Source organism: Odocoileus virginianus, chromosome 3 (genome assembly GCF_023699985.2).
Source record: "Odocoileus virginianus isolate 20LAN1187 ecotype Illinois chromosome 3, Ovbor_1.2, whole genome shotgun sequence".
Lineage (NCBI taxonomy): Eukaryota > Metazoa > Chordata > Mammalia > Artiodactyla > Cervidae > Odocoileus > Odocoileus virginianus.
Window position 1 is genome coordinate 55,660,091 of NC_069676.1, and position 25,879 is coordinate 55,685,969.

The 25,879-nt window shown below is 37.3% G+C and overlaps 1 protein-coding gene across 4 annotated transcripts in view; it reads left to right on the forward strand.

The window, feature by feature from the left end:
* The window catches only part of SPINK5 (serine peptidase inhibitor Kazal type 5), an 87,893-nt gene that overhangs the window by 13,517 nt on the left and 48,497 nt on the right, over positions 1-25,879 (forward strand). For all 4 annotated transcript variants that reach the window (XM_020891235.2, XM_070465605.1, XM_020891236.2 and 1 more), the window contains exons 5-15: positions 3,018-3,145; positions 5,241-5,304; positions 6,406-6,533; positions 8,300-8,366; positions 16,780-16,907; positions 18,546-18,627; positions 19,979-20,106; positions 21,293-21,374; positions 22,479-22,606; positions 23,047-23,125; positions 23,463-23,590. In XM_020891235.2, the coding sequence (XP_020746894.2) occupies positions 3,018-3,145; positions 5,241-5,304; positions 6,406-6,533; positions 8,300-8,366; positions 16,780-16,907; positions 18,546-18,627; positions 19,979-20,106; positions 21,293-21,374; positions 22,479-22,606; positions 23,047-23,125; positions 23,463-23,590 (1,142 nt within the window). The remainder of the gene's footprint in view (positions 1-3,017; positions 3,146-5,240; positions 5,305-6,405; positions 6,534-8,299; positions 8,367-16,779; positions 16,908-18,545; positions 18,628-19,978; positions 20,107-21,292; positions 21,375-22,478; positions 22,607-23,046; positions 23,126-23,462; positions 23,591-25,879) is intronic.

Below are 25,879 nucleotides of genomic sequence, written 5' to 3' on the forward strand. Positions count from 1 at the left end.
TATTAATTTCCTCTGTAGTTTCTCTTCTTTATGTCATTCATTCCTATTTATGTCTGCTCTGCTGCTCATTTTACAATGAATTGAGCAGTACTTTGATCTTTAAATTTTCATTTTTTAAGTTTCATGACAAGGGTATTTGAAGGTATCAGTGATCATCTACCTCAGATTTGCTCCTGAAGTGTTTTCATGTGTCATTCTTTGCCAATCATTTCTTAATTTTCCTTACTCCCAAAGCTATTTATTAATACATTATTTGATTTTCAAATATGTGATAATTTTTACATTTAAAATTAACCTTTAATGTTATTGAATTATGTTCAAACCACATAGGCCATTTAATAGTGATCCTCTGGAATTTCATAAAACTTTGTGGCCTGATAAATATTCTGCTTTTATACATGTTTTATATGTTCTGAAAAAATTGTTTGTTTTCTGTTTTTTGGATGTAGTTTTCTATTAAACTCTAATAACTTAAGCATCTTAATTTTTTCCTTTGATATGTCAGTTTCTGAGAAGTGTGTGTTAAAACCTCTAATATCAGTTATTGATTTATGTAATGATTACATTCTATTGCTTATTGTTTGACATATTTAGAGCCTACATTATTGAATATATGCTCATGATTATTATGCTTTCTTGTTATTTTCTTCCCTTATGTAATGTCCTTCTTTGTTACCTATAATGCATTTTGGACTGAATTCTATATGTTAAGTAGTATTATTGTTGCTTCTGCCTGCTCTCTTCTTAGTTTTCTTATCCTATTTGAGCATTTTTCAACTTTAATTTTTTTTTTTAGTAATTATTTTCTGCTAAAGTGAGCTAGGAAATATTCAAGGCCAAGCTTCAGCCTCTGCCTCTCCTGGTGAGTGTCGGGAGAGGACAAGGGCTAAGTGCCAGAGCTGAAGGTTCTAGAACCAGTGTTGCTGACTCTAGTTTGCTGCCTCTTGACCAGGTCAGGAATCCATCTGTAAGCTCTCAGAAATTGTCAGCATCAGGAAGAGGTGTTCTCTGTGGGCTGTGACCCACCAGCCCTTGGAGTTTGGAGGAGGAGGTGGAGGTGGAGTGGTAAATGCTTGCACCTGTTCTCACCACCTCCCAGCTGGGCTTTTCATCTGCCCGTCACCCTGCCAACACCTGTGACTTAGTAGCTGCTGTTGAGTTCACTGGTGAAGGGGCAGAGGAGGGACAGCCCCAAGTTAATTGCTTGGATCCTTATCCCCTTGCTTCTGCAGTTTCTCCAGAAATAATTTGTGAGAGAAAATCAACAGCTTTTCTTCATGCTCCTGCTTTTTCCTTATGCTCCAGCAACACTTCTCTTCTCTCTGCTCCTTAAGCAGGAGAATCTCATTCCTATCCCCAGTCCTTTGCAGTTCTCCATGCCAGGGATGTTCTTCCCACGGATCTTTAATGCCTGGCTCCTCCTCATTAATCTCATCTCACAGTAAATGTTACCTTTGCAGGAAGATCTGTCTTGACACTATATTTAAAATAGCCACCATCTGGATGCTATATTTCATAACACTTATAATTTAAAGTTGTTGTGTTTACTGTCTATCTTGTCCCATTAGAATGTAAATCCCTTGGAGTATGTATTCTATTTTTTGCTACGCTAGGGTCATAGTCTAGTGGAATACCTAGAGTCTAGTAAATATATAATGGGTTTTGAGGAATAAATGAACAACCAAATGAATAACATAGCACATATGGCCATGGCTCATCCTGTTTTCTCTCTATTTTTAACTTTTTCCTAAACATAGGACATGAAGAGTGGGCTATGTTTTAAAGATTTTCTTTCCTAGTTTAAGTTCATTTTTCTTTTTAATTGTCTTCTAGGAGAGTTCCTCAGTGTAATCTTCTGGTTCACAAATGTATTTTACATTTGTGTCCGTGCTACTTTTATCTTTGGTATTGTGTGGCATACTAGGCCGTAGGACCATATTCTAAGTTTTCAAATCTATAATTAAAACATTTTGTTATGACAATAATGACAATTTTTTTGATAAATGTGATATCATATTCTTTGGTTTTAGATAGAGATTAAATACCAGTTAACTCTGTGTCTTCTTTAGCTAGCTTATGTCACAATAATGAGTTGCCAAATAATGTTTCACAACTGTTTCTTTCTTTCCCACCACAAGACTGTAATGTGGATCGGGTATGAATTCCCATTTTTCAGAATAGGGAAGTAAAGTTCAAAGAGGTGAAGTGAGTGGGTAGCAATCTGAGATCTGAACACTAGTCTTCAGTTGTTACCTAGCGTGGTTGTTTTCCTCACCAAACAGGTTTGTCACTTTGTATACGTCATATTATTAGAGCAGAGATTTTGGAATTTCTCTCATCATCCCTAAAAGGTGCTTAGCTTTGTTGGCTTATCAGTACAGAAATAATTTAAAATAACAACAGCAACAACAATAATGAATGGCCAGGATATGTTTGGTACTGTTCTAAGAGCTGTATGTGTGTCAATACATTTAAATATCTTTATAATCCCGAGAATCTGGTAATATATGCATTTTACAAATGAGGACACTATAGCAGAGTGGTTAATAACTGTCCCAAATCACACAACTAGTAAGTGGCAGATTTACAATTATGAACCCAGCAATCTGGCTCTTGATCATTACTCTAATCTATACTACTATAAAAACTTTATTGGAGCTTATAGTTTACAGAGAGCTTTCATATCCACTGTCTACTGGACCCTATGACTACTCTGTAGAGAAGGCAGGCAGGCTTTGACAGTTTGCTAAATATCAGAGAGGTGACTTGGCCCACCTCACCCAGATAGCAGGTGTCTGAAATCTTACTGAAATAATTTCTTTTGAAATTAGGCTATATCTCTGTTCTTGGACCATGTTTAATTATTCATGATTTTGTTAGCTCACTGAAACCTCCTTATTATATTTTCGTTCTCCACTGTATTATACTGTTGTGGGCTTACAATATTAATCTATTTATGTATCTGAGGAATATCTTCTCTCTTACATTTTGCTGTTCCTTGATTATGTCTCTTGCAGTTGAATTGTGATGATTTCAAGCAAGGAGAAAGGGCTGGGAATTTTATCTGTACCCTTGGTGGTACAGCTGTCTGTGGCACAGATGGGAAAACATACAGTAACAGATGTGCGCTGTGTGCTATGAATGCGTGAGTATTCTCCGAAGGTTTTCTCCCTGAAGCATGTTCCCTGTATAATTATGACACATTTTTTGTACATCTTTAAGGTAACAATTCATTTTATGGGAGTTAGTCATCTATAAATTATTAGGATCACTTCTTTTACTATTCTTAAGAGAAAAAATCTGTATGTAATACAACACTATATTTTACAAAGCACACTTGTGTGCAGTTTATCAGATGGTTAACACTTTCTGTGAAGTGGACAGATATCTGATATATCTATATCTGTATACACATACACACACAAATATATATTTATATATACATATACACGGGCTTCCCTAATAGCTCAGTTGGCAAAGAATCCACGGGCAATGCAGGAGACCCTGGTTCAATTCCTGGGTTGGGAAGATCTGCTGGAGAAGGGATAGCTACCCACTCTAGTATTCTTGGACTTCCCTGGTAGCTCAGCTGATAAAGAATCTGCCTGCAATGTGGGAGACCTGGGTTCAACCCCTGGGTTGGGAAGATCCCCTGGAGAAGGGAAAGGCTACCCACTCCAGTATTCTGGCCTGGAGAATTCCATGGACTGTCCATGGGGTCACAAAGAGTTGGACATGACTGAGAAACTTGCACTTCACTTTGCTTCATACATATACACATCTATCTATCTGTTTTCTTTCTACCTATCTATTTAGGTATATCTCTTTTTTCGTAGAGAATTATTTAATCATCAAAAGATACTTATTTACTAAATCTCAGTAATTTATAACATTGGCATAATGGGGCTTAATGCTTAACTCCGTCCCATCTACTCATTGTTCACCATATATAGCTAAAGCATCTCTCTGCCCTACATTTTGTCCTTGTTCAATTCTTTCTCCACCCTTGGTGCTAGGTTTGGTTACCAGTTGTCTTCAGCCAACAAGACGGCATACCTGCTTTGCAGGTTCTGGCTTATGATCTCCGTCTTGAATTGGCTGCTCTTCAGTTTTAGCAAATACAACCACCAGTGTTTGAGAAGGCTAATTAGAAATGCTGATAAATATTCAGTCTTGAAGTCTACAAGCTTTGTCCCTCCTTATAATAAATATCTTTACCAAGTACAACTGAATTAAGTCACTCTGATCTCTCACATGATGGCATTTTCAAAAATACACTCTAAAAGTGTATCTTCAGCTTTCCCCAAGGGTCAACAAAAAGAAACAGACAGCAAAAATAGGGCACAGAAAGAACATACAAATTGTTATTAGGAGTGCATTTGTAACACCACTATGACCATGCTGTGTATTAGTTCTGACCTTGTTTTATGTGGGGAATCTTACCATGTTTTGTGTGGAGAGCTTATTTAAGCCTCTTATTTCTGGTATATAACTTTTTAATTATACAGTGAGAATCATCTTGCTCACTACATTTCCTTCTTAGTTCTGTCTGCTAGGAAATTCTGTAATGTCACTGGAATTCAATTTTTATATTTTCCTTCAGCTGATACCTTTTGGTGTAATTTTTTCCCTCAGTTTTAACTACTTAGTTTTTTTTTTAATTTTATTTTTATTATATTTTTATTGGTATGTAGATACTACAGATCTTTTTAGAGTAGAAAATGTATCTTATATTTGTGCTACTATGTTCTCAGGCATGCTTTTAATGCTCTGTTAGACAGAACAATATTAATTAGGGCCTTACATATTTTCCATGAAAAACAAAACATTATCATAACTCCAATAAAGAGTGGTAGAATAGTATGCTGGATACTATACACTTGAACTTGATTATTTAAAATAACATCATCATCAACAACAAAATTCCTTAGGTGGTATCTAATACCTAGTTACAAGATTTACTTCTTACCTATACTTCTGATATGGATCCTCTCTGGCAACAGAAAAAAAAAAATCTGGAAATAGCATTTACAAGTCTGAATCTTACCTCCAAAATGCTCTCCAAATTTCTTTGACTGTAATTTATAGAAATGGGATTTCATTAGAAAGAGTAAGTAAAGAATGCAATGTGACACCTATTTTCAAAAGCAAAGGAGGATCAAAATACAATGAAAAGAAACTGCATATGCTGAGAAGTTCCATGATATTAAACTGCTGTGTCTACTAACTTTGAATTCCAGTGAAACCAGAGCTCAAGTTGGCATAAAAAGTGAAGGAGAATGTGAGAACAGTAAGCCAGAACAGGTGAGGACAAATGTCAGACTGGGGGGAAACACTGGGGGACTGACTTTGAAAAGAAAGAAGATGCTCTCTCCTTCCTTCTTTGATGGAGGTGTTGGGAAGAGATGTTGCTGCACCTGAAATGGAATACTGCTCATTTAGATGAAAAGCAACTGATAGTTTCTGAAACTGGAGTGGATTACTTCGGTAGTTAGACCTCTCATCTCTATTTCTGCTTTTCTAAAAGAAAAAAGAAAAGGAGGGAAGGAGGGGGAAAAAAAAAGCTACATGTGTTGTACAAGGGGATCTGCTTCAGTTACTGAACCCGAGTAGAAACCCCTGTCCTGACAGTCAAGATCTCAAGCAGATTACTCAACCACACTTTACCAGTGTTTCCATATCTACAATGAGAATTGGACCACATACCTTCTTTTGATGCTAAAATTCTGTGAGCCTGTGATAACAGGGGAAGTGAGTGAGTGTCTCACACACATCACACTTGATTTGTGATAGTTGGATGATTTTCCCAAGTCAAAGTCTGGTGACTTTCCAATATGCAAGCACAGCACCTGAGGTTACCTCCACTGATACATTTAACACGTATTTTTTTTTCTTCAGATTTATTTAAACTATATTTTTGTTGTTTTTAAAATTGAAGTACAGTTGATTTACAATGTTGTATCAGTTTCTTCTGTAAACCTAAGTGATTCAGACACACACACACACACACACACACACACACATCCTTTTTAATATTCTTTTCCATTATGGTTTATCATAGGATACTCAATACAGTTCTCTGTAGCACCCTGTATTTTAAAAGTTTCTTTGTGTCACCCAGTGGATTGTGAACGAGTTCAGGGCAAGGACTGTGTTCTACCTTGGTTCTAGCACATCACAGTTTATCCACATTTACTAACAAATGAATAAACAAGTAAATGAGCTCTATGGTTAACCGTGTGAATTACACAGCACTTAATGACCTGCTTTTACACACTGGCACTGCTCCAGGTAGCTAGTCTGTCCTGGGCAGAGGGCCACTGGGCTCTATAAAATTTCTGAAGATAGTATAGTAAGCATGACCATCAGGATGGTAAATGTCAAGTTCCTTTCTCTGTTCTTCAGGATATATGTAGTGATTTTCGGCCTTATGTGAGGGATGGAAGACTTGGATGCACAAGGGAAAATGACCCAGTTCTTGGTCCTGATGGAAGGACACATGGCAATAAGTGCGCAATGTGTGCTGAGCTTTTGTAAGTATCCTCACCCCCTCGCAGGCTAGCAGGTGAGTCTGTTGAGGATGCACTTGGTTGCTGTTCTGAGAACCACCCCCACGGAGCAAGAAAGTCCTTTTCCTGAAGCATGTTATCCTTGGTCTTTATAGGGTGAAATGGTCCCTGCTCCCACAGTGTCTTCTCTTTTTAATTCATATTATATGATAATGTTTCTTAAAAGGAGTGGATAAAGTGGTTGTACTAGTTATCTAATTCAAGACTGCTAATTTGTTTAATTATAATGACAACTGCATAGTGTTGTTTAAGGCACAATATTTCAAAATTTAAAAGGTGCTCTCTTCTGGAATAACTTAAATAAGTCATTTGACATGCACTGCTTTATTCAGGCATGTGTAGATACTCTTACTGAAAATGGCAGTCGAAAATAATTATGTTCGTGTGCCTAAATGTATTCGTTGTATAAAAGGTGGGGTGGGCTTTATGAAAGGAAAGAACTCTTGGGTTAATCTTTCTCTCAGTGCCTGATGCTACCCTGAGCACTGATTCCCAGATGTGAATAAGGTACAGTTAGTCTTTAATATTCTGGCTATTGAACAAAGCGCGGACTCCCTAATCTGTGTGTTAGAAAGCCTTAGGGTGCTCTGTTTACATCGTTGGATCTTTAAAATCAGGACAGAGAAAGATTCAACAGATTAAAGAACTATGCACCTGTCTTTGAAGATTACAGTATGCTACTGTGGAATTCAGACCTTCCCTGGTAGCTCAGCTGGTAAAGAATCCGCCTGCAATGCAGGAGACCCAGGTTCAATTCCTGGGCCAAGAAGATCCCCTGGGGAAGGGATGGGCTATCCACTCCAGTATTCTTGTGTATCCCTGCTGGCTCAGACTGTAAAGAATCCTCCTGTAATGCAGGAAACCTGGGTTCAATCCCTGGGTTGGGAAGAGCCCCTGGAGGAGGGCATGGCAAGCCACTCCAGTATTCTTGCCTGGAGAATCCCCATGGACAGATTAGCCTGATGGGCTACAGTCCATGGAGTTGCAAAGAGTTGGACATGACTGAACGACTAAGCACAGCACATTATGGATTTCAAGGGCATGTCCTCTCAGGTTTCCAGAAAGGAAATCAACCTCATTTCCACTTTCTTATCTACAAGGCATGCACTTTTAGTGCTCAAACCTGCCCTAATTCTGTGATTTTGTGTTTGTTTTCATTCCCTACCTAAAAAAGAATTTGACCTCCTTGACTCCTGGTTGGTTTCTTGCTCCATAGAACTAAGATAGTCATGCCTATTTCTAAGATGAGACTGCAACTATACAATAGTTCCGAAAGGATTTCCAAGCTTTGTTCAATGTAACTTTTTAGTGACAAGGGTGCTTCTACATGAAGACAAACAAATACTTTACAAGGTATAAAAAGCTATACATAAGGGTGTGTTTGACAACATGTACTTGAGATGCTTAGTTTGGTTTCACCCTTGTCACAGTGTTGTTTTAAAGCTCTTGGTTCTGCCTGTTAAAGCAAGTTTTCCTGACAATCTTATGTTTGTCAGTCAATTAGTCATGCTCATCCAGTGTTACAGAACAAAGCTTCTAATTTACTGTCAGTGAGTCAGTTTCACACCCACCCTTATCTCTGGCTCAAACACTCAAAACAGGGGAAAGTTTGTCACATGTAAGTGGATGGGTTTAGCAAGCTAGAGCATAGGATGTAGAACTGCTTAGCACAGAACTGGACACTGAAAAATCTGATACAGTCATAAATTAATCAACTATTTTCTTGACAGCTTAAAAGAAGCTGAAGAAAATGCCAAGAGAGAAAATGAAACTAAAATTCGACGTAGTGCTGAAAAGGTAAATTTCTCATCAACATAATTTAGTTCCTGTGGACATAAATATTAACAACTTATACTTGAACCTTTAAGGTAATTCAGTAATGTCACTGTCCATTATTATATTGAGCTTTATTCCTTAAAGTTCCTCAAGTTGAATTCCTACAATGCTACTCCTAGAGTAATCTTCCTAGTATATTAATCATTATATTCAACATTAAAATAGCTTTTCCCACCTAAAGCTCAAAACGTGCAATTTCTCTCCTTGCTTAAAAAAAAAATACAAAATTTATGCAAATTAAATACTATTTTGTTTTCACCAGTCTTCTCTTTGGCTTTGACTAGGTTAGTTTAAAAAGCAACATAATATAAATTTGACAGAAATAACTTTAAAACAATTCCAGAGTCTTTTAAACAGTATATTCACTGGTGTATTTTAAGCATAATCCTACTAACACAAGTTAGTTATTCATTTTTCCATTATGGTTGTTATGTTCAGAGAGGCCTGCATTTATAAAGGTCATGCTTCTAATTAAAAACTTCAAATACTGATATTGTGGTTTTTAAAATACCTTTAAAATTAAGGTTTTTTCAAATTATTTGATGATTTAGCTTTTCAATCTAGTATAAAAAATTATTTCTTTTGTTAATTGAATACTCATCATATGTAATGTAGCCTGGATTTCTTAAATCACCAAGGTTATTAAACCTTACTGTCAATGAAAATGATGGTAGTTATTTTGGTAATAAGGTTTCCCTGGTGGCTCAGTGGTAACGAAGCCACCTGCCAGTGCAGAAGAAGTGAGTTCAGTCCCTGGGTTGGGAAGGTCCCCTGGAGAAGGAAGTGCCCACCCACTCCAGTATTCTTGCCTGGAGAATTCCCATGGACAGAGGGGCCTGGTGGGCTACAGTCCATGGAGTCGCAAAGAGTCAGACATGACTGAGTGACTAAACAACAACAGCGAAGTCTTTTGCTGAAAAGTGAGAACACTTGAGTTTTAGTCCTGCTCTGAGTGTGTGAAACTGGGCTACTCATCTCTTCTGTCCATGTCTCAATTTCCTTATTAGTAAAATATGGAGGCTGGATAAATGATTTCAATCATACCCTCATGTTGGATTCCGATTCTGTGTCCTGCGCTCTTTTGTACTAATATAAGGATACTATTTTTGTGGATTGCAGGGCCTGTGTTTTCCTAAAGGGACACGCAGGTCCAATTCTTGGTAGCTAAGAGCTGAATTTCCACTTCATAATGCAATTCAATGAATCAAAGGTCCCACCCTAAATAGGGCACTCAAAGTTTAAGAAACACAGAATCTTCAAAATTATCAATACTTTCTTCAACACTCACTGAGATTTCAAAAACACTTCTTTTGTGGTGGTTGTTAAATTTCAGTTTAACACTTTGGGTCATCTTCTGAAATCAACATTTTATTACTTCATCAACAGACAGTTTCTTTTCCTTTGTCTTTCATCCTGTCTCAGCTACTTTTCCTTCTTTTACTCTCAATGGCTGGGGACATTGTTTTGATGGGGTCATTAGATGTGATTTTGTTGAATGGGACTGCATTAGAGTGATGGCTCAGTATTTACCCCATGATTAACCTGTCAGTGGGATGATCACACAGTACTTCTTTAGAATCTCCTTGGATGAATCATAACTTATAAACTGAAATTATCATTGTTTCTTTTATGGGAACCATTAAGCATTAATTTTATTGCCATACTATGATTATCAGGTGACAGTCTTCTGTGTCTGTATTCCTAGATTGTTAAAATCAGGAAGTTGAGAGCATACCCATTACTCCTCCAAAAACAAGTATCTTCTCATTAGATTCTCTTTTAAAGTATCCTGGTGAAATATGAGTTATTATTTTAAATTAGAGAATACTAGATCTAGGAAAGGTCCTAAAGAGCAGCTGTTCTGAAAACCTCCTTTGTGTTGGTAGTGAGACTGAAGTCTCAAAGGTGATAGGACTTTGCTGCGGTTTCCTAGTGAGTCAGAGCCATAATTTAATTTCACTTCTGACTCCAAATCACATTCTTTTCTTAAATAAGGTTTTTAATTGAAGTATAATTAACATATAGTATCACATTAGTTTCAGGTATGCATCATAGTGATTTGATATATATAATTGTCAAATATATACTATATATTATATAATACATATATTACATATAATACATATTATATAATATATATACTTCAAAATGGTCACCATAAGTCTAATTACCATGTGTCACCATACAAAGTTCTTAGAATGTTATTGACTATATTTCCTATGCTGTATTCTAAATCTCCATGGCTTGCTTATTTTATAAGTCTGTACCTCTTAATCCCCTTTGCCTATTTCACCCGCGTCCCACCCCTAGCAGCCGCTGTTTGTTCTCTGTGTCTATGAGTCTGTTTTGCTTTGTTTGTTCCTTTGTTGTTGTTTTGTTTTGTTTCAGAGTCCACATGTAAGGGAAGTCATATAGTAACTGACTTTCTCTGACTTATTTCATCCATAGTGTCATAAATGGCAAGATTTTATTCTTTTCCATCATTGAATAATATTCCATACATATACATACAGACAGACATATACATATATATGCATATACACACATACATTGTACCTATGTATATATCCATTTTTTAAATCCATTCATCTACTAATGAACACTTGGGTTATTCTATGTCTTGGCTATTGTAAATGATGCTGCAATGAATAAACCATACTCTTTAGGCTCGTGTTGTTATTAGCTGAAATGGCAAGATGAGGGTCATACAGTTGAAAAAGGCCAGGAGAAGCACTTTTTATGGATTGTATTATAGTAACATATGCTATCATAAAATATGCTTATTGAAATAGATTGCCAAACATAGAATAATCATATATGTGTGTGTGTAAATATATATATATATATATATATATATATATATGCTGTGCTGTGCTTAATCACTCAGTCATGTCCGACTCTTTGTGACCCCATGGACTGTAGTCTGCCAGGCTCCTCTGTCCATGGGGGTTTCCCAGGCAAAAATACAGGAGTGGGTTGCTATGCCCTATTTCAGGGGATCTTCCCAACCAGGGATCGAACCCAGGCCTCCCGAATTGCAGGTGAATTCCTTGTCATCTGAGCCACCAGGGAAGCCCATATATATATATATAAAATTCTATTTGATGGGGGCATGCCAGGGTCCAGGCCCAGCAGGATCCAGGATCCAGGGGAACCCTCAGGATGAATGGCGTCAGTGAGAGAGAGACATGTAGGACTGGCCTTGATAGGGCCAAGTCTGCTAGGGAGAGAGAGAGAGAGAAAGAGAGAAAGAAAGAGACCAGACCAGGAATATGCATCAGAGTCTGGCAGTCGCTTTATTTTTCACTGTAGCCTTTATACCCTAAGTTGGTACATTTCTAAGGGGCAGATAAGCATACAGACTTAGTTTAACGTTACATCAGCTTGTCTGTCACGAAACCAGGTGTGCTCTGTATATTTTTGTTTATGAGAGTCTTTTCCATAGATTTTTTGTACATTATCTTCTGGCCTTGAGCTTAGCAGAAAACAGAAAAGTGGCAGTCTCATGGTACAGCAGGTTGTAACATAGTAGAAATACAATCCTGTTAACATAAAAGACAGTCTTTTTGCAGAAGTTCTCAGCTAAGTTTATCTAAAAAGTTTAACACACAAAGACTCTGTGGCTCTGGTGAGGCAGCCCCTGTTTAGCACTCTTGGTTAAAATTAACAATTATCTTATTGTTTTTACACTAGGGCTAAACTCCTATTTTACTATATCTTTTAACTATATTAACAATTGTTTCCACTGCACAACCTCAGCACATTAACATCAATCAAACATTGATCTAATAACCACTTTTAAAACAATATTTTTTGTATTTTCTAATAGGGCTTCCTCACCCCCCAAAGGGCTCTGTGCCTATTAGGGCCTTTTTTATGGATAATCTCTATGTATAATATCTTTTGGCTTTCAAGCCTGTTGACAATTTATGGTTTGCACCTGGTGCAATTTTAAGCAACTTCAAGCAACTTCAGTAGCCGACCCTGTCTTTTTTGTGGTTAATCTATTTTCTTTCTATTAGGTGTCATCTCCAAGGGAACTAGATAGGATTACATTTTCACAGAACAGAAATGCAAAGGATTGCAAAAACAGCAGATATGGCACAAAACAGGCTCTTAGTCTAAAAGTTAATTACCTGCAAGAAGTCGCCAGCTAATCTCTATCTAAACTATTTTCTATTAGGCACATTTGTGGCTATAATATTTGTGGAGCTTTTCTCACCCCACGAAGGGGCCTATGCTTAATAGTTTCTTTTGTTAGCGTACTGTACTTAGGATGTTTAGAACAATCATGAGCATTTTGTGCAATGAGAGCACACACTTATCAAACAAGCCAGAATGCCAGCAAAAGGGTTTGAATTGAAGCATTTCCTGCATCCCTGGCCGCTTCATAGGGTACCAGCGTCCAGGAGATTTATTAATTAGCTTTTAAGTTGGTCTTTATTCAGGGAAAGAGGAGCAGGAGAGCTCTCGGCAGGCGACACAAGAATCTGCAGCAGGGCAAATAAGAACAGCAGCAGAAAAAAGGGGGAGGATATAAGGTGGGATAGAGGCCGAGGCCAACCTGGAGGGTCCCTTATCCTAGACGGCCTTGCCTGTCAGGTATTTTCCTCGTGACATCGTCATGGATGGGGTCCCGGACAGCCTTGCCTGCCCGGTATTTTCTTCATGACCTCGTCATGGGCAGGACCCCCCATAACGGCTCCCAGCAGGGGCATATATATATATATGAATAATGATGTATATAAGTAATGTTTTGGAATAAATATATATTTTAAAGTTTTTATATATTTATAATATATATAATTAAATAAAACTATTTTGGTATATATATGTATATATATTTATGTGTATACATATATGGCCCTCATCTAATAGAATTTTGAAAACACAGAGAGAAACTTTAAAATACTGAAAGCATCAATCAGGAAATTTGTGGATATAGACTTCCTCAGAATTTTGGGATTAAGTCACAACCTTCTTGGGTTTTCTAAATAGATATATCTACTACTGTGGAAAAGAATCCCTTAGAAGATATAGAATAGCCCTCTTAGTCAACAACAGTCCGAAATGCAGTACTTGGGTACAATCTCAGAAACCACAGAATGATCTCAGTTCATTTCCAAGGCAAATCATTCAATATCCCAGTAATCCAAGTATATACCCCAACCAGTAATGCTGAAGAAGCTTAAGTTGAACAGTTCTATGAAGACCTACAAGACCTTCTAGAACTAATACCAAAAAAAGATGTCCTTTTCATCATAGGGGATTGGAAAGCAAAGGAAGTCAAGAGATACCTGGAATAACAGGAAAGTTTGGCCTTGGAGTACAAACTAATGCAGGACAAAGTCTAACAGAGTTTTGCCAAGACAACACTCTGGTAATACCAAACACCCTCTTCCAGCAACACAAGAGACGATTCTGCATTGTAACATCACCAGCTGGTCAATACCTAAGTCAGATTGATTATATTTTTTGTAACCAAAGATAGAGTAGCTCTAAACGATCAGCAAAAACAAGACCAGGAGTTGACTGTGGCTCAGATCATGGACCCCTTATTGCCAAATTCAGACTTAAATTGAAGAAACTAAGGAAAGCAATTAGGCCATTCAGATATGACCTAAATCAAATCCCTTACAATTATACAGTGGAAGTGACAAATATATTCAAGGGATTAGATTTGATTGGCAGTGTGCCTGAAGAGCTATGGACAGAGGTTCATAGCATTGTATAGGTGGTGATCAAAACCACCCCTAAGAAAAAAAAATGCAAAAGGCAAAATGGCTGTCTGAGGAGGCCTTAAAAATAGCTGAGAAAAGGAGAGAAGCAAAGGGCAAAGGAGAAAAGGAAAGATATACCCATCTGAATGCAGAGTTCCAGAGAATAGCAAGGAAAGATAAGAAAGCCTTTTTAAGTGAACAATGCAAAGAAATAGAATAGGAAAGACAATAGAAAAACAGAAGAATAGAAAAAACAGAATAGAAAAACAATAGAATAGGAAAGACTAGAGAGCTCTTCAAGAAAATTAGAGATACCAAGGGAACATTTCATGCAAAGAAAGGCACAGTAAAGGACAGAAATGATATTGACCTAATGGAAGCAGAAGAAATTAAGAATAAGTAGACGAATATACAGAAGATCTATACAAAAAAGATCTTAATAACCCAGATAACCATGATAGTGTGATCACTCCCCTAGAGTCAGACATCCTGAAGTGTGAAGTCAAGTGGACCTTAGAAACATCACTACAAAGATAGTAGAGGTGATGGAATTCCAGTTGAGCTATTTCAAACCATAAAAAATGTTGCTGTGAAAGTGCTGCACTCAGTATCCCAGCAAATTTGGAAAACTCACCAGTGGCCACAGAACTGGAAAAGGTCAGTTTTCATTCCCAAAGAAAGACAATGCCAAAGAATATTCAAACTACCCCACAATTGCACTTATATCACATGCTAGCAAAGGACTGCTCAAAATCCTTCAAGCTAGGCTTCAACAGTATGTGAAGTGGGAATTTCAGATATACAAGCTGGATTTAGAATAGGCAGAGAAACCAGAGATCAAACCAGAGATCAAAATTGTCAATATCTGCTGGATCATAGAAAAAGCAAGAGAATTCCAGAAGAAAACCTACTTCTGCTTCATTAACTACACTAAAGCCTTTGACTGTGTGGATCACAACAAACTGGGGAAAATCCTTAAAGAGATGAGAGTACCAGACTACCTTACCTTCCTCCTGAGAAATCTGTATGCAGATTAAGAAGCAGCAGTTAGGACTGAACATGGAATAACAGACTGGTTCCAAAATGGGACCAGTAATCCCTTAGTATGGTGAAGGCTGTATGTTGTCACCCTGATTATTTAACTTATATACCATATGAAATGCCAGGCTGGATGGAGCACAAGCTGGAATCAAGATTGCCAGGAGAAATATCAGTAACCTCAGATATGCAGATAACACCACCCTTCTGGCAGAAAGCGAAGAAGAACTGAAGAACCTCTTGATGAAAGTGAAAGAGGAAAGTGAAAAAGCTGGCTTTAAACTCAACATTCAAAAAACAAAGATCATAGCATCTCCTCCCATTACTTCATGGCAAATAGATGGGGAAACAATGGAAACAGTGACAGACTTTATTTCCTTGGTCTCCAAAATCACTGCAGACTGTGACTGCAGCCATGAAATTAAAAGATGCTTGCTCCTTGGAAGAAAAGCTATTACAAACCTAGATAGAATATTAAAAAGCAGAGATATTACTTTGCCAGCAAAGGTCTGTCTAGTCAAAGCTATGGTTTCTCCAGTAGTCATGTATGGATGTGAGAGGTGGATGATAAAAAAGACTGAGTGTCAAAGAACTGATGCCTTCGAACTGTGGTGCTGAAGACTCTTGAGAGTCCCTTGGACTGCAAGGAGATCAAACCAGTCAATCCTAAAGAAAATCAACTGTAAATATTCATTGGAAGGACTGATGCTGAAGCTGAAGCTCCAATACTTTGGCCACCTGATGGGAAGAGCCGACTCATTGGAAAAGACCCTGATGCTGGCAAAGATTGAAGGCGGGAGGAGAAGGGATGACAGAGGATGAGATGGTTGGTTTTCATCACTGACTCAATGGACATGATCTTGAGCAAACTCCAGGAGATGGTGAAGGACAGGGAATCCTGGAGTGCTATAGTCCATGGGGTCACAAAGAGTCGGACACGACTGAGCAACTGAACAACAACAAAAGATAAAGATTAGTCTTGATGGCCCACAATTCTAAGTGAAAAGTGAAGAGAATTAGTTTCACTCTCTGAGGTTTCCACCTGCAGTGTTAGAAATGAACACTGATAAAGGAGGAAGAGCAAATTAAAATGATCCACAGAGTGAAAAACAGAGTAAGAATAATGCTGTTGGGTACCATCTTATTCCTTTTCCCTTGCAGATTATGCAGATTGTTCTTGACTTGTTCCTATTAAGTAGCTCTTAAATATCTTATCTCACAGATTCTATATTCTGCTTATTGGCAACATTTCTTTTGCCTTGGCTACTGTGTTTTATGTTCTCATTTTTTTTGGAACCCCATGACAGATCTTTTACTTATTTTTTTTTTTTTACAGATTTGAAAGTTAACAGTAACTATCTGATCTTAGAAAGTTCCTTCTAGAATATTCTTTCCTAGGCTCTTTTACCTTTTAGTATATGTACCGCATAGTAGATACAAGTACCAAGTAATTTGACAATATAATTTTTATTTTCTCATTAACTCTCCTTAATATATTCTTTGTGTTTATGAACACCTTCTGGATATAACATTCTTTGACTATAAATACATGATGTACATTTTTCTAGGTTAAAGGGTAGAAAAGTGCTAAATGTAATTACTTGTCTTTTTTAAAGGATCTTTGCAAGGAATTTGAAAACCAAGTGAAGAATGGAAGACTTTTCTGTACACGGGAAAGTGACCCTGTCCGTGGCCCTGATGGCAGGATACATGGCAACAAATGTGCCCTGTGTGCTGAAATTTTGTAAGTATAGATGTGGTTTCTTTGGAGTGAATCGAGAGGTGAAGTGAAGATTGACTAAAATGATGGATAAGAACAGTGTTTATGGGAAGATTTGCTGTTGAGAATTTCTGACCAATGTTATGTCCTCTACAAATCATAATGCCACCTAACAAGCAAGCTCTAATATTTCTTTTTTTAATACAAGTGGATTCTAGTTTCCAGTAAGATGACTGGATCACAAAATACTTTTAACATTTCTTCCCATAACCTTTCTAAGCCTTCTTGTGAGCTAGTCAGAGTGTGTGTGTGCTCAGTCTGTCCCACTCTTTGCAACCCCATGTACAGATGGAGAGTGAAAAGTAGGCACCAGGACTGATTATTTTCCTTCAGTAATTACCACATTAGGGCTTCTCAGGTGGTGCAGTGGTAAAGACTCTGCCTTCCAATGCAGGAGACACAAGAGATGTGGATTTGTTCCCTGGGTCAGGAAGATCCCGTGCAGTAGGAAATGGCAATCTGCTCCAGTAATCTTGCCTGGGAAATTCCATGGACAGAGGAGCCTGGAGGACTATACAGTCCTTAGGGTCACAAAAGAGTTGGACACAACTAAGCAACTGAGCGCACACATACATACATTACCCCACTGTGGCAGAATAGATGGGATGCCCACAAAAAATTCATGTTCATATGTGAACTAGATTAACTCTATCTTTTCATCTTGGACATCTGACTCTGGGAAAAGAGCAAATCCCACAACACATAAATTAGGACATATATAAAGATGGCTCAGGAAAGTCCTCATCATACTTCCTTGCAGATCCTTGAACTCTATAAGCTCTTTCCTCTGGACTGCTAGTTCTCCTGTTGGTCAGCTAATGTCTCTTCTGTGTATTGCATATCAAAATTATACTTCCTCGGATAAGATCTCTTAAAATCACTAATTAAATTCAATCTTTATAACATTTAATAATTTCATAACAATCATAATAGTTTATACTTGTATAATTATTTCTAGTACTATCTATTGACTCTGCTCTACTGGTCTGTAAATTCTAAAAAGATAGAGTATGTGCTCATATCACAAACTACTATCCTATATGCCCAGGGTGCTATCTAATGCTTGCCAAAATATAATTACTAACCAAAGGTTGAATAAATAATGGATGAATGTATGGACAAAGATCCCTGCTCTCAAGAAGCTTAAGGCTAACAGCAATGCATGGATGCATATGCACATGCACACACACTCTCTGCCAGAGAGAATGAAGACTATCCTATAAGAGCAGAATATCCAATATGAAAACACAGTAAAAGATGTATAACTCATTTCCACTCTGAGGTATGGGATGTCTTCTTAAAGAAGGTAGAATTTAAGCTGGAGGAGATTTAAGAGAGAAGATGACAAAAAAAAAAAAAAAAAAGATAGCTACAATGGGAAGAAATGGCAAACAGCAAACTTGAAGGCAAAATGAAAGGGGTTCTTTGGGAAAATAGTAAAGATTTCAATTTAATCAAGGGCTGTAGGGTGATTTGAAAATATTTGTTCTAAAACTCAGGAACACTTAGTTGTTTGTTTCTACCTGCATCTAAATGACTGTTTTGCTGCTTGAAGATTCAAAGCATCTATATTCATTCCCTTATTTTCATTTCTGTCTCCAGCAAACGGCAATTTTCAGAAGAAAAAAATAAAGCAGATGAAAACTTGAGAAAGCCTGATGAAAAAGTTAAAAGAGATACTGAGGTAAGGATTAGTTTGATCAACTTAGTTATGACTTTTATAGGGGGTGTGTGTGTGTGTCCTTTATTCTAGAATGGAATGGCTACTTGCTCTGGGATTCTGGCCTAGAGAATTCCATGGACTGTATATAGCCCATGGGGTTGCAAAGAGTTGGACACAACCGAGCGATTTTCATTCACTCACTCACCATCTTAGCTCAGAAACCTACCAGCTTTCCTTTGCAATGATGCATAGGCATCCTGCCTGGTCTCTATACTTCTAGCCAGCATCTTCCTCAATCCTCAAGATTCATCTTCCATATTGTTTTCAGAGTAGGAAACACGAACCAATGGCATTATGGAAATCTAATGTTTAAAGTAGGACCATTTCACTCCATGAAGAAACTCTATTTAAAATAGCTCACTCCCTTAGTCCACCTTCTGTCTTCATGTAACTCTTATTGTTAAGGCCTCAGTTTCAATGACTTTCTCCCTTCAATTCTATGTTACAAAGTCCTTTTAATCTTAGCTATCAAATGCACCCCAGCTATTCTTTTATGTTCCATTTTCAATTTCTTCCTTCTTCTCCCTTCCTTCCTTCCTCCTTTCCTTCCTTCCCTCTCCCTCCCTCCCTCCCTTGTCTTCTATAGTTTCCCTAACTTCAGTTTTTAGTCACTTAAACCCTCCACACATCTGACTGGATAATCTTTTTAAAACAAAAATCTGATTAGATTTTTCTCTGCTATAAATATTGTTTTCCTGTTTCCTATGAATAAAGTGCAGAAGTCTTTTCAAAGTTTAGTGGTCTGATTCTGACTTATCTTCAAATTCTCCTTTTGACCAGTTCCCAAACTTTCCTCTTTGTGTCCTGATAATTCTTGGGCCACTGTACTCATGGCTGTGATAGATTATCTCAAAACAACCTGTTCTTTTACACCTCTGTCTTTGCATATCATAATTCCTCCTGTAGTACATTTTTTGCCACATTGTTTTCCTAGGCACATTCTAAAGATACAACTCATGTATAAATTCTTCTGGGAACTTCCTTGAATCATTCTTTCCTATATGCTGGTGCACACTTAATTTAGACATGTGTCATATCCCTTAGCTTTTTATATTGTAATCCCTTATCCTCTTCATTCAACATGAAAGGGCCAAATCACATTCATATTTAATCCCTCTAACTTAATACGTTTGTTAAATAATTAAGTGAATGAATCTTTTAAGGAGAAATATCACAAAATTTTTGGAAAATTCTAAATCCTAAAAGTTTTATTTTTTATCCCTAACTCCTCTTTGCCAACATCTTTGATAAAGAATATCATACATGTATAAATGAAGAACCATCTCTAAACTGTCTGATCTTCATTATTCAGAAACTGTGCAGTGAGTATCGGGATCGTGCCCAGAATGGAGTACTCTTTTGTACCAGAGAAAACGACCCTATTCGTGGGCCAGATGGGAAAATGCATGGCAACCTTTGTTCCATGTGCCAAGCCTTCTAGTGAGTACAGACTTTTAGAATGTTGAGGAGTGAAAGGATGCTATAGTAATTTAATAGAGCTAGCCTGTTCTGGGGAGGGAGCTGAAGAAGTTTCACAGAGAATGTTAATAATAGAGGCAGGAGTAAGTATCTAGAGCTATTTATGCCAAGATGTCTGTTTCCCCCAATGTGTATTCCTTAGCAGTGGAACATCCTGATTTACACAAACATCAAATTCTCCTACTGCTGAAGCTTCATATTGTGAACCTGTTGTATACGTTTATAGGCATTGTCTTCCCCAAATTAACACTTAAACTGCAGAAATTGATTATTGAAGTTGTCCATGAAACATCCATGAACTCATAAAATAACAGTACATGTTGCTTTTTATAACGTGACATTTCTCAGTAAGTTATAATTGAATTTGGTTTCAAAGTCTGGGATTGGGCTCAGTTTATTTGATTGAGTTCAGATTAAGTAGTTCACTACATTTAGTTTGGCCTTTTGTTTTGACTGACAACCATGTATGGTTGAAATACCATCAGTTAACTGTACATATCATACAATTCCACTATACAAAACAAACTGAGGCTCATTTGGCTTATCAAGGTATGGCAATTATTAATCTTTTTCTATCCATCCTACATTTCCTTATAGAAAACACAGTCATGAGTAGGCAGTACATATAAAGTGAATTAATAAAAGCTAGGGTATACATGAGGTAGTAGATTGAACATAGACTTGGAATGAAAGCACTTGGTTAGTTGTGGTCATATCCTGATATTATAAGCAAAGCCCTCACTACTTCACCTTGTATCTGTGAAACAAGGGGACCAGTGTGCTTTGTTAAGGCCACTTTTAGCCCCCAGGTATAATGTCACCAAGCTACTAGTTTTGGTATCTCCTTGATGAATGCTGATGATGTCCCTTTTCTGAGCATGGTCAAGAAAGGTAACTTTCAGAAAGCAAGTCTCCCAGATACACAAGTATTGCTATCTTTATTTCAATGTTAAGCAGAAACTATGATGAAGATATGGTACTTTACCATAATGGAGGCTGTTGTGCTTTTCTCATTAATATGTAGTGATAAAGGGGGCAAGTTGCTCATTCCTAAGGAAAGAGGACAGATTAGCGGTGCAGGAACATGGAGAAACCATTGCCTGGGTTTGGTTCTATAGATCTGTCCTTTTTTTGCCCTCTCATTCAGCCAAGCAGAAGCAGAAGAAAAGAAAAAGGCTGAAGCAAGAGCAAGAAGTAAAAGAGAATCTGGAAAAGCACCCTCATATGCAGTGAGTAGACTGTAATTTGAACACACTTCAGAGAGCCTAAATGCTGGCATACTACCCTGCAAAAATCCCCAGAAAATCTTAGCCCTTCAATCTGGAGATGACATTGAGATGCATGCTATGGGACACTGATCAATTCTTGCTGCTTCAGAGACTAACTCTGTACAAAGAAAAGGACTTATTTGCAGTCTGGAATAAAATGAAAGAGTGCTATTTCTACTTTCATCATGTACAGACTGGGCTAGCTTTTGCTACTCAGTTTTCAAAGACACTTGGTGTGTATTTTCTACAGGTGAATTTTTGAAATTTCACATCTGAGTTGGGATAAAAATACCTTACACAACTGGAAAAAACATGGTTTTTACCTTTGAAATGCAACAATATTCATTTTCATGGCCCTATGTAAGTTATTGTAGCTTGTTTAAATGATAAAAGTCTAATCCTCCCTTTCTAATTTTTTTTCTTATCCAGCCATTCTCCCTAACACAGTTGGACTAAAGTTTCAGAATATGAACCAGATCATACTACTTCTCTTCTTAAAATGCACAAATAACTCATTATCAACTAAAGGATGCATTTTAATCTCCTTAGCTCTCTTATCTGGCTCCTTACTGTCATTCAGAAATTCATGTGCTGCTATATATGCCATATAGTTTCCAACATGTGCTCTTCAACTTATTTTAGCAATCTAAAATGTGTGTTTCTCAATTTATTTCTTAACCAGGAAAATCCTACTTACTCTTCAAAGTCTCACTCAAATTATTCTAATTCCCAGAAAACATCTTCCCTGATTTCCACAATCAGATTTCATGGTCCCAACATTTGAGTTCTCAGATTTTCTTGGACCTGTATGTTTGCACTTATTTTATCCTATGTGTAGTAGAGTTTACTTGCCTCCTTCTTTTATTATGCATCCTCTGATGTCTTGTTTGTTTCCATCTCTTAGCAAATCATGAGTTTTGCTCCTTGAATTGAATTTTATATTTGAGAGAAACACAACTAATGTCCTGGACTCAAAAGATTAGTTTCTACCAACGGAGATGCTTTGAACTTCTGATTTGAATGGGAATGAAATGTATTTCTAGATTACCTTCTCTATTTTGGCAGGAGGTGTGCAGTGAATACCGCCAGTTTGTGAGAAATGGGAAACTCCCGTGCACCAGAGAGAACGATCCTGTCCAGGGCCCAGATGGAAAGATGCATGGCAACACCTGCTCCATGTGTGAGGCCTTCTTGTGAGTAGAGCTGCTGCTGGGAAGACGAGGGAGGGTTCGGTCCTTCCTGCTTCATCTCTCTCTCTCGGAGCTTTATTCTGTTTCTTAAATTGTGTCTGTTTCTTGTCAATGGCATCTGTATGTGTGTGTGTGTGTGTGTGACTCATTTTAGCACAATGTTGTAATAATCCAAGAATGATGCCTGCATATCACTCGCTGGTTGAGTTCCCATGGGAGTGTAAATGATCTGAAACAAGGATCACACCCTTGTGGAGTGGGATATGAAATCATCTGAAATCATGTGACAGATCACTAGCAAACACACCAATATGCCCAACAGTTCATACATAGTTCATAATATATATCAACTGTAATAATCAAATATTTTGAGTACTTTAGATTACTTCAATCTGGATATTCTAGAATTCTTACTCATTTCTCTTTAAATGACTCTCTTTTAGTCAAGCAGAAGAAAAAAAAGAAAAGAAGGAAGCTGAATCAAGAAATAAACGACAAACTGAGACTACACCTTCCTTTGAGGTAAGAGGCATATGCAACAAGTCAGAGGCATATGGACCTGGAATCCATAGGTGGCAATCAGGGCACCCATAAATTCTCTAAAACCGTATGAAACACAAATACAGTTTGTGTTTGTGTATTTGTTTATATGTGTGCATGCACACATGTGCATGGATAACTATTTCTAGGTTGAGGGCCTATAACTTCCATCATTTAAAATTGCTTGTGTCCTCAAAGTTATCCTAAAATTTACCAACTGCTGAACCCAATTTGAGAAAAAAAGTCTAAACTTCAGGATTTTTTGTGATCTGATCCAACTTGTGTTCAACAGCTCAAACTTCTCTCTTTGATTTCACAGGAGCTGTGCAGCGAATACCGCAAATCCAGGAAGAATGGACAGCTTCTCTGTACTCGAGAGAACGACCCCATCCAGGGCCCAGATGGGAAGATGCATGGCAACACCTGCTCCATGTGTGAGGCCTTCTTGTGAGTAGAGCCCAGGGCTTCTGGGCAGTGGGGACAAGGGACTGCTAAGGAAAGTTTTCAAATAATTATGAATAACACATTTTCCTCTTAGGCATAGTTAGCCTTCTTTGCTGTGTCACATTTAAATGAACTGAAAAACTGAAACAAAAAAAAATCCAAATCTAAAAACCAAATGGAGAATTTTCAGATGATAACTTCTGTAACACAAAGAATGCAGAATCATTTCAGGACATTTCAGATAGATCTTTTTTTCAGAGAAGAGATGACTCTGTGAAAACCACACTAAATGCTTTTAGTTTTCTGAAGGATCATTAACTGAAAGAGGAAATACATGAGATTACGTATATTGATATCATTATGGTATATAGCAGATTTTAGGAATTTTTTGTTTTGGTTCACTATTTTTCTTTCTACTCATTCTGTGTGATCTCAAGCAACAGGATTAAAACTGATGAGTGATACAGGGAGACAGATTTGGATACAACATGAAGATGAACTCTGCAATAGTTAGAGAAAGGCTGCTTCAGGAATGATGATTTTATTGTGCAGGAGTTCAATACCCCATTTATAGGGGACTACAGCATGACTCTATTTTCAATAGACAACGTGGTATGTCCTCTTAAACTGAAGACAATGATATTCCTTAAGTCTTTTGCTCTTTGTCCCAAGGGATACTCTGTTTTCTATATGCCTAGAATCTCTGAAAGGACTCAGTCATTCCATCTTCCCTAGCTGAGAGCAATATAACCCAGGAGATTTGTCCATAGTGTGAGCAAGCCATGGGAGCATTAAAAAAATCTGTTACATGGAAATCATGACAATGACCATATAATTATCATAACCAACATTTATTGTTGGTTTCCAAAAGCATATAATCGGCATATACTTGTTAAGGGCTTTGCTGCCCAATATCATTTAATCTTCACAACAACTGTATGTAATAGGTTTGGTTTTATCACAAGTTATAGATGAAAAAAAATTAAGGCCCAGAAAAGATAAGGATGATATAAATTTTGGCACAGGGAAAATGAAGACAATGATAAGATTTCTCATTGTAGGGTGTATACAGGGTATAATTATTTAGCAAAGCCATTATCAACTTTTGGTAGTAACATTTACATGTATTTAGGCTTATTTCAGTCTATTTTTCTTGATATTAATCTTTCAGAGATACGCAAGACTGCCACCTAGTGGTCATCTCTGCTGTTTCCTCTAACTTTTCATTATGAAAGGAAAATATGTTAAATCTTACAGACAACTTAGACTCATAGTAAAGTTTGGATCAGTTTTCAAATAACGAAGTATAAGAAACCCCACAATTTTGGAGCTATTTCAGTTAGCTCCATAAATGTAAAATTCTTTATTCAATTAAAGTTTTATTATCTCATATTTTAAGGATATGTTAGCAAAGGCTATTTCCTTTCTTAAGAATCATACTTTACTCCATAGTCCTTTCTTGCACACTTTAATAGCATATACAAAGAGTTCTCAACTTTTTAAGTTTTAATTTGATTAATGAGAATTTATGCTTATTGTAACAAATAAAAATTATTTTTGTCTCTATAACATGATTAAATTACCTGCATTATAGATCAAATTTTGCTCTAGACTGAGCATATCAAACTCAATTTGCAACACTGTTACTTTTCCAAAGTGGTTAAGAGCTGTTACTCTCATTTAAACATATGCCTGTTCTTGGAGAGTTAATTTTCAATAATGCTGACAATGCTGATGATACTGATCACTTTTATCAATCCCTTTATTATGTATCAGATACTTATTCTGATTGCTTTGCATGTACCAACTCATGTAATGCTCACAACAGTCCTATGAGAGAAGTAGTCTTATTACTTCTCCTATCCTTCCACTCTGTCTCCTGCACTTAAAGATGACAGAGACACAGCCAGGTTGACACTTTCTGTGTTTCTTGTTCAATTTTGCTGCAGAGTCTTTCTTCTTAATCACCATGCTATACTCCTCCCAGAAGCTAAATATTACCACTTTATGAAGAGTTTTTTTTGGAGGGGGTTGCTCAGACAGTAAAGAATCTGCCTGCAATGCAGAAGACCCAGGTTCAATCCCTGGGTCTGGAAAACCACCTGGAGAAGAGAATGGCAACCCACTCCAGCATTACTGCCTGGAGAATTCCATGGACAGAGATGCCCAGTGGGCTACAGTTCATTGAGTAGCAAAGAGTTGGACATGACTGAGCCACTAACACCTTGACTTGCATGAAGAGTTTTGCACCTTTTGCAAATGCAAGAGAATCAGCAAGTAAGAAAGTCCTAT